The sequence below is a fragment of the Physeter macrocephalus genome, chromosome 2, assembly GCF_002837175.3.
Source record: "Physeter macrocephalus isolate SW-GA chromosome 2, ASM283717v5, whole genome shotgun sequence".
NCBI lineage: Eukaryota > Metazoa > Chordata > Mammalia > Artiodactyla > Physeteridae > Physeter > Physeter macrocephalus.
The window spans coordinates 40,738,635-40,751,838 of NC_041215.1; the positions used below are offsets into that span (position 1 = coordinate 40,738,635).

Consider the following 13,204-nt stretch of genomic DNA (forward strand, 5'->3'; position numbering starts at 1 on the left):
ATCCCAAACACACAAACGTATTTATTCCACAAGGAACTGCACCTGCTGCCCTCGCTGAACCAGAGAAAGAGAAGACAAGAGGGCTAAGCAGCGAAGCTGTTTCAAATCATTTTGATAAACTGTGCTGCCTTACCCTGAAAACTCTCCCACCTCTACTGTATTTCTCTCCTACATTCTTTTTTCGGTTTCCTCTATTTGATTTTTCTACCAATCCTTGCAAGCACTGAATCTTCTAAGAAATCCTTAACATTTCTTGTCTGCTCATGGCACTCATTTTTATTCTGTGTGTTATGTACAATATTTTACATTGGAAAGCAACAAAATGCAGGCAGAAGAAATTGGACCTAAGTCTATTCTTGAAAAACAAAAACTGCAATGGGTGAGATTTCTATAGTTGCAGTTTTTTGCCTGAGAGCAATTTCAAATCCTGCGCCAGGCAGGGGACAGCCTCACTAACTTGAGGTGCCAGTGGACAGAGTTCAGGAGGAGTGGCAGGGCACCCAGGAAATTGAGGAGGAAATCCTGAGAGAGAGGAAGGCAGCAGCAGGGCTTAGCTCTAAAATCCGGACATAAAAGCCACCTCAGCTCTGGCTGACAGGTCAACTTCTGCATGCACAGGAAGACCCCGAAGCCCCAGGAAAGAGAAGCAGGTGCAAATGTAAAGAAATGAATAGAGATAACCATTCGCCCGAAGGGAAGCAGAGTATGGGCTGTGGGTCCAGCTCCACTCGTTCCCAATAACACAGTCCAAGTCGTACAGGGCGTCACTACCATGTCCACAGCCCAGCTCTTTCTATCACCCTGAGAGGTTCCCTGTGTCTCTTTGCACCCAGTCCCCCAAGCCCAGGCAACCACTGATCTGCTTTTAGTCACTATATACCAGTTTTGCTTGCTCTACAATTTTATATAAATGAAATAACAGAGTATATCATGTAGTGTTCCACTATGCAAAAATATAACAACTACTTTTCATCCATTCACTTATTGACCGATGTTAAAGTTAATTCAGGAATGAGCTATTATGAATAAAGCTACTATGATCATTTGTGTACAAGGTTTCATGTAACATGTTTTCATTTCTCTTGGATAAATATCCAAAAGAGGGGTTCCTTGGAGGTATATATTAAATCTATGTTTAGTTTTACAAGAAACGTCCAAACTCTACTTTCCAAAGTGGCTGAACCCTTTTAAAGTCCTATAAGCAATTCTTAATAGTTGCTTCACATCCTTGCCAAAATGTGGTATTGTGAGACTCTAATTTTTTAACTATTCTAATGGATGTGCAGTGACGTCTCATTGTGGTTTTACAATTCCCTGATGCACCTGTGTTTAGTAGATGTCCTTTATCACAGAGAGAATGTTCCTCTTCCAAGTTTAAGAGTTTTCATTATGAATGGATGCTGAATTTTATTCTATGTAAATTATGCCTCAATTATACTGATTTAAAAGAAAAATTCTAGAAGCTGAAAGCACACTTAGTGGTGAGACCCTGGACCCTTCCTCCTATGACAGGGAACAGGTGAGGCAGTGTGCTGCCGTCAGCCACCTCTACTCATCACTGTCCTGGTAGTCTCAGCTTTCATGTAATAAAGAATAAAAAATAATGGAAAAAAAGAATAAAGACTGGGAAGGAAGAAGTAAAACTCCCTATTCACATATGACATGATTTACGCAGAAAAAAACATATGTTTACATGACAATCTATGTAGAAAATCCTACAGAATTTACAAAAAGTGACTAGAATAAGTGAGTTTAGAAAGGTTACACAATAAAAAGATAAACTGTATTTCTATATGCTAGAAATAAACAATTGGTAACTGAAAAAGAAAACCAACAATACCATTTGGATGGTTCTTCTATCTACCAAGTTGCCAAAGACAGAATCGGAGGTACCAGACGCTCTGAGCTCACTCTTTGTCTCACGAGCCCTGCTGACTCTCTCTCCTGACTCTCTTGAGCGCTTACCCACCACCACAGCCAATCCAGTAACTCACTAGTGCAACCATCTCCCAACTGTCTGTAGTTTGCCACTTTACTTGCCACTGGCTATAATGTACCCAGAGTGATATGTCTAAAATACAATTTTCACGTTGCTGTGTAAATAAATCCTTAGGCTGGTACAATCTTAACACAGATCAAAAGCACTTGATGATCTACTGCACTGCTCATCTCTCATCTGTGACCCATCTTCTCTTCCTGCTCTACATTCCAGCCATAGGTATTAAAAAATTCTTTTTCAGTTCCTCAAATACAACAGTCATCTCTCTTCACTCTGGACCTCTGCATATGCTACCGATTCTCTCTGAACTACTTCTCTGCACCCCAGACCCCTTTGTCATTCCCTCCCAAAATGGAACTGGGTTTAGGGAGAACAAAAACAAACATCTATCATTTGGCAGGCTACCAAAGAGGTTTATACAAAAGGTAGGTAATAAGAGCCTGAATTAAGGTATTACAGTAGAAACAGATGAAAGGAACATAAGAGAAATACCATATGAGAACATGACAGAAATAAAAGCAAGCATTTTAGCAATCATGTTGTACTAAAACATGGTTGGTTGAAATAACAGTCATTCTCTATGTGACTTCTATATTTCTTCAAACCAGATGAAATAATTCAAGAACACTGAGTTATATAAAATTAATCTTCAAATAGTAGACCAAGCTGTTCTCTATGAATCATTTCTTACCTAATTAACAGTCTATTGGGTTAGAGCAGTGGTTTTCAAAATGTGGTGCCTTGAACTACTAGCAGCATTAGCATTACAGGGGAATTGGTTTGAAATGTGAATTACCGGAGCTCCACCCCAAACTTTCTGAATTAGAAACTCTAGGCATAGGGCCCAGAAATCTGTACTGTAAGAAGCCTTCAGGTGATTCTGATGTACATTCAAGTTTGAAAGTCACAAGGTTAGGGGATATAGAAACAGTAGTAAACCAGTAAATATCATAACCACAACAAAACTATCAGAAGGATGAAACTGCAGAAAGAACAAGTCAACAGTAATCAATAATCTACTCTTTGTCCCACTGAAGGGCACTGTAATTCACTCTGGGGGCAAAAAAAAAAGAAAGTAAATATATTACTCGTGATGCACATGAGTAATATAATCTCGAGGCTCTGATGAATATCACGCTGATAAAAGCCACTAAGGTACAGCCACCTTGAAGTGCTTATAAAATTAAAGAAATTATGGGTAATGAATTACAACCATGTTACTCATTATTTTGCTCACTCACTCAATACACATTTACTGAATACAACTATTATACAAGACATGTTGCTAAGAGTAAAGCTGTGATAAATAGGTTTTAAATGAAAGCAGAAGAAATTTCAAAAAGTCAAAGCTTTTCATTTAAGTAATTTTGTTTGTTGCACTGGAATTCATTGCCAAGGAAGATTCTAAAGCAAAGGATAGTCAGCTATGATTCTGTGTTTGTTACATATAAAACTACAATCCAATGCTAGGCGCTTTTTTAGTTCATCAGTTACAAATCCAATTAAACTAACTTCAGTGTGTACGTGCCTAAGGCAGTACTGATTCTGATGCTCAAAAGAGAGTATACAGTGTCTATACATATAAAATATATATATATGCAACATATGCATTTACACACTATATGCATATATACATGTATATACAACATATATGAGCTTTAAGATGAAGAAACTCTTAACTAGTAAGAATTGACAGGGGTTAATTCTTTGGGGATATTACCAAGTCCCTTTTGGTCACTGCTGGTAATTTTATGGCATGAGTACCTCCTCTCCTCAATATGCTCATTTTTATAAGTCCTGTGCCTCTGCATCCTTCTCTCTTGGGAAGGGAAAATAAAGGCTCTGGAGTCAGATAAATATGATTTCAAATCCTTTTGCAGCTACTTAATTATCTGTGTAATTAAACGAGTTTTGTAAGCCTCAGTTTTTCATCTTTAAGAGAATTTTAATGATAGTTTCATAAGATTATTGTGAGAATTTGGTTTACTAACAAGTCCGCAATAGATATTTCATAAATATTACCCCGTTACTCCTTCTCTTTTTTAAAATGGCACCTCTTTTCCTCAGTCCATTAATTATCCTCAAAGTCTTGACATATTTCACTGACAACCAGAAATGGGACAATAATTATATTTGTGCTCTAAAGGCCCCTCCTTAGACACCTTTTGGCATTTCACAGATTCTTCTGAATATTTAAATACTGAAGTTGTAGCACTGTGTACGGAAAAGACCTGCAGGGGGGGTTAGGAGACCCAAGTCTAGTTTCATTAATACCAGCAAAGTAGCTTGGGCTTTATCTCCTTGGAGTGCGATAATTTCTCATGAAAAATAAATGTGGTATGACAAAATAATCTCTAAGGCTTCTTTTGCGTCTTTAAAACTGTATGATTCTAATCTGGGGGGAAGAATTATTCTGGATCATCAGCAATTGGTCCCTGGGACCTGGGAATATAATACCTTATTTCAGAAGGGATGCTCAAGATAGAAAAGTAAGACAAAGTAAGAAAAAGTAGGAGAGAGCCAAAAGATCAACCCAGCTCAAAATACTGATACCTCTGCTTCCCCACATTTATCCTGCTGTAATTGTTTTAGAGTAGAAATGTCTTCTTGTGTACAACTTTATGAGACAGAATTTTTACTTCTTTTAACATATGTGGTCTCAATTCTTAGTCCTTCTGGAACACTTTCTTAGTGACTATGGTGATAAGTAACTGGTCTCTTTCTTCTTTGTTGTCTGTCACTTCTCCAAACCATCTAAAGATAGGCTTCTGGGCTTCCCTGGTGGCGCAGTGGTTGCGCGTCCGCCTGCCGATGCAGGGGAACCGGGTTCGCGCCCGGGTCTGGGAGGATCCCACATGCCGCGGAGCGGCTGGGCCCGTGGGCCATGGCCGCTGAGCCTGCGTGTCCGGAGCCTGTGCTCCGCAACGGGAGAGGCCACAACAGAGGGAGGCCCGCATACCACAAAAAAAAAAAAAAAAAAAAAAGATAGGCTTCTATCTAAACGGTCTGACCTATGAGTGTCAGCAAGATAACCTAAGAATTATCTATTTTTTAAAATCTCAATATTGCACATAGTAGCAGACACCTTTCACTATTTGCCTGGCTAACAATTTATCTTTCTGTGAAAGGTAGCATTACTGACATTTCTACTCACTTCTATCAATATTTTCACATTCACTTATTAAGAAATAACACTATTTCTCTAGGCCTTGGAGCAGCTCAAGTCATCTGATGAAGTACGAGGAAAGTTTGTTTTTATTTCAGTTCAGTACAAAAGGATTTATTTCCACTGAGACTAGCTGGACCTTGCTTTATTTTATCCATCTCATCTTCACAGTTTTTCATACAAAATCAGTAAGTAAGGCCAAGAAAAAGTAATATTTAACATTTCATATTTACTTCCCATTAACCATTCTTTCAGAGACCTAGGACGTAACCATGAGAGAAAACGAGAGCAAGAGATAGAGAGAAGCCCTATTTTCCTCCCAACTGTTAACTCGTATTTTCCATATAAGACCTTACAAAATGATTTCTAAAGCACTGATTCGGAGAACCATTTCTTCAGCCTCTCAATTTTTCTCAACTATACAAAACAGTTCCTTCAAAACAGTCACTCTCCTGTACTAGGCAAAAGGATATCATATTCGTTTGTGAAAAACCCTCACTGTATAACCATATAAATTTACAAAGAATTCACAATTTTAACATGAAAAACTAATTTCATCTTAATGCAGGCTAATTTATGTAAGACTCAAGATACATTAAGTATTTACTTCAATATTGTAATGTTAACATTTTAAACCTTATGCCCAATCTTCTCTCCAAGAAGTACAAATTAGATTTGCTTCTCAGTTGTCTGAGACATGTAGAGAAAGAAACTGGCACTCGATCTATACACTGACTTATAATTAGAAAAACCTTAAGGAAATAACCCAACAGATTAAAACATCAAGAAATTGAGGTTCAAAGGCAAAAGAATTACCTGTAATCATTCAAATTAAAATTTTTAAAAAACTCAAACAGTGAACATTATAAATCAGAAAGGACTTATTATGAAGAGAGAAAAATTGCAATGGCAATGAAAGACAGCAGCTTACACTTACTGGGTTATCTGTGCAATCGTCAGCCAGCTGTAAACCAAAATAGTCACGCTCAGTCAAATCAAGGTGCCTGAAGACCATCTCCAACAGAACCTGCCCCTGATCATGTTTCTGGAAGAAAAATAACAGGAAATCAAACTGACAGGCTACATCCTTTCAGATTTTGAAACTCTTGGACTCTCCTCTTTTATTAAGTTGGCAACTGATTCCATGCCAACGACTTGGTTGAGCAATAAAGACTCCACACGTTACATCGTACTTAGAAAAGTCTGACTTTGGGCAAACTGGTTCAAGGAGTACATAATAAAGATGAAAATATAAGGGAAACCTTTGAAAATGTCTTCTGCTTTTAGGCTATTCTCGTGGCATTCTTGTAATTTTATATTGTTAGCACATTAACTCATGTATGTATCCATATCATTTGTCTTCCTGTCTTATTCTTACCTTTAAATTATGGCTGGAAAGTGACATATTTGACTAAGTACAATTTAAAATTTGTGTGTATAAGATAGATAATGCCATGAAAAGGGAAATAAAACAGTGAAAATTATCTGCAGCAAACTGATAATATTCTAATTATCAAAGAATACAGAGAACTTTAGGAAAAGATCTCTTTTCAATCTCACACCAATTTTATCATGTGGGCATCATGCTGTGGCTTCCCTAAGCCCCGTAGCTACCAAGCTGTAGCACAAAGGGCATGATTGGAACTTTCCTAAAAAGAAATGTAGCTAATCACTGAAAACATGGAGAAACTGCTAACATGTTCAGCAATAAAAGAAATCACAGTGGGAAACCACAATGACACACCATGAACACACAACAATCCAAAAAGTAAAATCCAGCGAGCAAGATAAAAAATACCTAATGCTGAATCTGCTGTATAAAAAATAAATTAATTAAATAATAATTAAAAAAACCTAATGCTGCTAACATTGTGGATGGGTATCATCTGCTGGGAAAGCACTTTGGAAACATTAGCGAGAGCAGTAACAATATTGGCTACTTCTGTCATCCTAACCTGAGTGAAAAATAAAATCCAACTTTGGGAGAAACAGCTATACACCCCAATACATTCAGTGCAGTGTTATTTATATGAGACAAATACTAGGAAAACACATTAGTGAATAGTGGTGTATTTTTCCACCAATTTCGCCTCTCAATAGCTATGATAGTTTGGTAGCTTCCAGCTACAAGTTAGAATCAAAACTCAGAGCTGAAACGATAAGGACATAAGTATTTTTTTCATACAGTAGAAAGCAGAGAGATACGACAGACTCCAGAGTTGGCTAGTTCAGTAGATGAACGGTGTAATCAAGTACCAGGTTTCTTTCATCTCTCTAATCCACATTCCTGCTGTCAGCTGCATTCATAGGCTGTTAGTGAGATAGCAGAGCTATTTCAAAATTCATACCTGCAGATAACAATGTTCAAAAGAATGACCTTCCTTGTAAAGAGCTTCCCTTCACATCTCAGTGTGTCAAATAGCTATTTCCAAAACTCATCAATGGTAGGAAGTATGTGCCTCAAACAATGCTTCACAATGGTGGTCCCCATTTGAATAACCTGTGAACATTTTTTGTACTGATGCAACTCACCTCCCCCACCCATCTCCCATTCTCATTAAATTGGCCCAGGATGGAGACTGGGCATTAGTCTTTTCAAAAAGCTGCTAAGGTGAGCCTAAGGTACTCTTCTAGAGACAAGATGGAGTAGATGCATTTCTCCCTATACCTCCAGCTGAGTGAAACCAACGAACAACAACAACAAAATGCAGAAAAAAATTTTTTTAACTCTGAAAGATAAAAGTAGCAGCCTGGCTAGGGAACTCCTTGGGTTTTCTTTCCATTTCTTTTTATTGAGGTAAAATTCACATAATGTAAAATTAACCATTTAAAAGTGTGCAATCCTTCTGCATTTAGTACATTCACAATACTGTGCAACCATCATTTCTACCTAGTCCCAAAACATTGTCATCATACCAAAAGAACACTGTACCACATCCATTGAACAGTATCTCCTGCCCCGGGCCCTGGCAACCACTCATCTGCTTTCTGTCTCTATGGATTTGCTTATTGCGAATATTTCATATAAATGGAATTGAACAACATGTGATCTTTTCTGTCTGGCTCCTTTCACTCAGCATTGTTTTCAAGGTTCCATGTTGTACCATGTATCCACATCTAATCCCTTTATATGGTTAAATAATATTCCATTATATGAATATATCACAACTTATTTATCAGTTGATGGACATTTGGGTTGCTTCCACCTTTTGGGTACTGTTGTTTCTGAGGCAGAAGATAGATGGGCCCCAGGCTGCGCAGCTGGAGTCTGCCCCCTGTGGACAGATACTCCAAGACAAAGATAATAGCGGGAGCAGAGAAGAGCTGAATCCTGCCCAGATAAAAGATAAAGAGACCCCATTCCTTATTCTCGAGGTCAAAGAGACCTTCCTGACCACACACGCGCAGAACGGCTCCTCGGGGGGCAAAAAGGGAGGGGACGCCATCCATAGTAGGTGATGTCAACCTACCCATAGGCCCCTTTGCTAGAATCCACCTTGGCTAAGAGATGCGTGCACAAACAGGGGAGGACCCTGAGATAAACCAAATACAAACTCAAGAGCCAGGCAAAGCAAGATGACTGGCCAGAGGAAACCCAGAAGAAATGCCCCATAAAAGTGACTCAAACTACCACAAGGGCACAGCTCTTTCTCTAAGCCCACCTGTGTGTCTATCCACATGTACCCTTTTTCCTTCTAATAAACACTTTACTTGTTTCATTACTTTCTGTCTCTTTGTGGAAATTCATTTCTACAAAGCCGACAGGCCAGGGTCTTGTCACTCACTGGCCACTGGCCCAGTGGCTAGGATTCAGTGCTCTCACTGCCACGGCCTGACTTCAATCCCTGGCTGGAGAACCAAAATCCTGCTTCAAGCCACTGCAGGCTGGGGCCACCCAAGATACTTCCACCTTTTGGTAAAGGCGTACAAGTTATCTGTTTGAGTACCTGCTCTCAGTTCTTCTGGGTATATACACAGAAGTGGAATCAATGGATCATATGCAAATTCTGTTTAACTTTTTGAGGAACCACCAAACTCTTTTCCATAGCAGCTGTACCATTTTATGTTCCCACCAGCAATGCATGAGGGTTCCAATTGCTCCACATCCTTGCCAACATTTGTTATTTTCTATTCTTTTGATTAAAGCCATCCCACTGGGTATGAAGTGGTACTTCACTGTGGTTTTGATTTGCATTTCTATAACAACTAATGATGCTGAGCCTTTTTTTCACGTGCTTGTTGGCCATTTGTTTATCTTTGGAGAAATGTCTAATAAAGTCTTTTGCTCATTTTTTAAAGTGGGTTGATAATCTTTCCGTTGTTGTGCGTTAAGAGTTCTTTTTATAATCTAGATGCTAGACACTTATCAGATATATGATTTGCAAATATTTTATCCCTTTTCATAGGTGTTTTTTCACTTTCTTGATCACATACTTGTATACACGTAAGTTTTAAATTTTTCTGAAGCCCAACTTATTCATGTTTTTCTTTTGATGCTTGTGCTTTCAGTGTCATATCTAAGAATTCATTGCTAAATCCAAGTTCATAAAGAATTATCCATATATTTTCTTCAAAAAGTTTTATACTTTTAAATGTTACATGTAGTTCCTTCAGCCTGTTTGAGTTTATCTTTGTATATGGTAGGTATATAACCTAGGTAGGAATGCAATTTCATTCTTTTGCATGTGCATATCCAATTGTCCAAGCACCACTGGCTGAAGAAACTATTCTTTCCCCACTGAATGCTCCTGGTAACTTTGTTGAAAATCTGTTGACCATACATGTAGGGGTTTATTTCTAGACTCTCAATCAAGTTTTCTTTTTACCTCACACATACCATAGACTTGGTACTGGAGAATCCTACAACCCAGAAATATCAATAGGCCTGATGGAAAGAGACCAAAAAAGCCTGCTTTCTCAAGCAAATGACCAGGAAAAGAGTCTCTAAGCAGGACAGAAACCTTACTAACAATGCTGACTCCAATCCTGCCAAACCCAGTGGAAAAAAATTGAGCCCGTCTCCAGCAGCGCCATGGAAACCAAGCAGGGGCCTGGGGTTCCATGTGTCTCCTGGTACTGCTGGCAGCAAGTGGGAAGCCTGCTCTTCTACTCTCTGCCAGCCAACAGCATGCTGAAATACACAGTCTCTCCCAGGGGTGGTATCAGCAGAAGCTGAGTGCACAGTCTGAACCTCAGCCTAGTGGTAACAGGCAGTGCTCAGACTGCCCCATGGGGGTGGTGACAGCAGAAGCTGAGAGGGAAGCCTAGATTTCCACTCCCACCACCACCCAGCGGTAGCAGGTGCCATCTGCCAAACAGAAATAAACAGGAGGATTTGGGAGAGGAGGTAGCTAGAAAAAGGGAGAGTTAAACCTTGAAGTAAAATCCAAATAAGGAACCACAAGTGAAACTGACCAAAATTAAAAGAGCAAAGGTTTAAAACTCAATTACAGTGTGGAATATGTGCAAAATTTTCAGTAAGGTCTCTGGATAAAACACACACACACACACACACACACACACACACACACACACACACGAAGTAGACCAAAAGAGTAATGCAAAGGTTCTGGAAACCAGATTGTCATTAGAACCACAACCCACAAAGGCAGGCCAGGACCTGGATACTACATCAGAGTGACTCCCTGCTACAGAGAAGATTCAGTATAATCCAGAGTCTCATGATACATTGCCCCAAATGTCCAGGATACTACCTAAAATCACTAATCATAACCTGAAAAATCTCAACTAGAATGAGAAAAAACAATCAACAGACACATGACTCAGATGTTGGAATTACCTAACAAGTGTTTTGAAGCAGCTATCATATAAATGTTTCAATGAGCCATTATAAAGATTGTTTAGAAAACAGAATATTTTGCAAAAAACTGAAAATATAAAAGAACCAAATGGAAATTATAAAACTAAAAAATATAGTAATGAAATGAAAACTGACTGGATGTGCTCAATAGAAGAACAAAGATGAGAAAGAAGAGAATCAATGAATTTCAAGACAAATCGATAGAAATTACCCAATCTAAACAACAGAGAAGTTAGACTAAAAAAAAAAAAAAAAAAAAAAAAAAAATGACCAGAGCCTCAGAGACCAGTGGGACAACAAAAAAAGGTATAACAGTCATGGCACTGGAGTGCCTAAGAGAGAAGAGAAAGCGCTTCAGGATGACAAAATATTTGAGGAAACATTTGCTGAGATTTTCACAAATTTAGCAGAAAGCAAAAACACAGATTCAAGAATCCAAGTGAACCTCAATCAAAATGAATCCAAACAAATCCACCCAAGATACATCATAACCAAACTACTGAAAACAAAACAAAGAGGAAAAAATCTTGAAAGCAACTAGAAAAAAGAATTTACCTATAGGGAATGACAATTAAATTAGAATAGATTTCTCATCTGCAACCATAAGACCAGAAGGAAATGGTACAACATTTTCTAGGTGCTAAAAGAGAAGAACTATCAACCCAGAATTCGCTGTTAACAGAACATATTGCATAGCAATGAAGGGTAAATAATGACATTCTCAGAAAAAAAGAAAAGTTAAGGGAATTTATTACCAATAGACTACCACTAAAAGAATGCCTAAAAGAAGTTCTCCAACCAGAAAGGAAATAATAACATTAAGAAACTTGGAAAAACAGAAAAGAAGGAAGAGCAATGAAATGGGAGAAACTGAGGAAAATATAAAAGCCTATCCTCTTCAGTATTAAATTAAATTATGTTTGGGCTTCCCTGGTGGCACAGTGGTTGAGAGTCCGCCTGCCGATGCAGGGGACACGGGTTCGTGCCCCAGTCCAGGAAGATCCCACATGCCGCAGAGCGGCTGGGCCCGTGAGCCATGGCCGCTGGGTCTGGTCCGGGAAGATCCCATGTGCCGCGGAGCGGCTAGGCCCGTGAGCCATGGCCGCTGAGCCTGCGCGTCCGGAGCCTGTGCTCCGCAACGGGAAACGCCACAACAGTAAGAGGCCCGCGTACCGCTAAAAAAAAAAAAAGAAAAAAAAATTAAATTATGTTTGATGGTTAAAGCAAAAAATTGAACTTTATCTGATATGCTGTCAAATGTGTGTACAGAAAAATATTGAGACAATTATAAAGGCGGGAAGGTAAAAGTACCTAAAGGTAGATAAGTTTTTTATACATCATTCAAGGTAAAATGTTGTCACCAATATTCTATGATAATTTATATATGTAAAATGTAATAACAAGAGCAACCACCAAAAAAAAAAAAACCCAAAATCAAAAAAAAAAAAAAACCTACCCAAAGTGTTACTCAAAAACACTAAAATAAATAAAAATGAAACCTAGCAAATGTTCACATAATCTATTAGAAAGGCAGGAAAAAGGAAACAAATGAAAAACATAACAAACGGAAAGCAAGTAATAAAATGGCAAACAAACTCTAACATAATAATAATTACAGGAAAGTATAATATATGGTCTAAATACATGAATTAAAAGGCAGAATTTTTTTTTTACTGAAGTATAGTTGATTTACAATGTTATGTTAATTTCTGATGCACAGCAAAGTGATTCAGTTATACATATGTATATACATTCTTTTTTTAATATTCTTTTCTGTTATGATTTATCATAGGATGTTAAATAGTTCTCTGTGCTATCGAGTAGGACCTTGTTGTTTATCCTAAAAGGCTGAGATTGACAGAGTAGGGAAAAAACCATGATCCAACTATATAATATCTAAAAGAAATTCACTTCAAATATATTAATATATACGTAAGTTTTGAAAGTAAAGGGATATAGAAAAAGATATACCACGTAAACATTAATTTTTAAAAGTAGGCTTGAGAGCAAGTAACTTTACCAAGGGAAAAAAGGACATTACAAAATGTTCTCACACTAAAGAACATAGACGGAAAATTAATGAAACAAAAATTAATAGAATGGGAAGAAAAGTAGAAAATAGAAAAGGCATAAGTATAACTAGAGATGTCAACAATTAAGCAATTGCTAGAATTATTAAACAGAAAATCAGCAAGAATATAGAAGAACTCAATGATAC

General features: G+C 37.9%; 1 protein-coding gene across 9 annotated transcripts in view; it reads right to left on the reverse strand.

Moving 5' to 3' along the window:
- PTPN4 (protein tyrosine phosphatase non-receptor type 4) overlaps window positions 1-13,204 on the reverse strand; it is a 190,166-nt gene that overhangs the window by 108,883 nt on the left and 68,079 nt on the right. For all 9 annotated transcript variants that reach the window (XM_055087461.1, XM_055087462.1, XM_055087463.1 and 6 more), the window contains exon 3: window positions 6,103-6,210. In XM_055087461.1, the coding sequence (XP_054943436.1) occupies window positions 6,103-6,210 (108 nt within the window). The remainder of the gene's footprint in view (window positions 1-6,102; window positions 6,211-13,204) is intronic.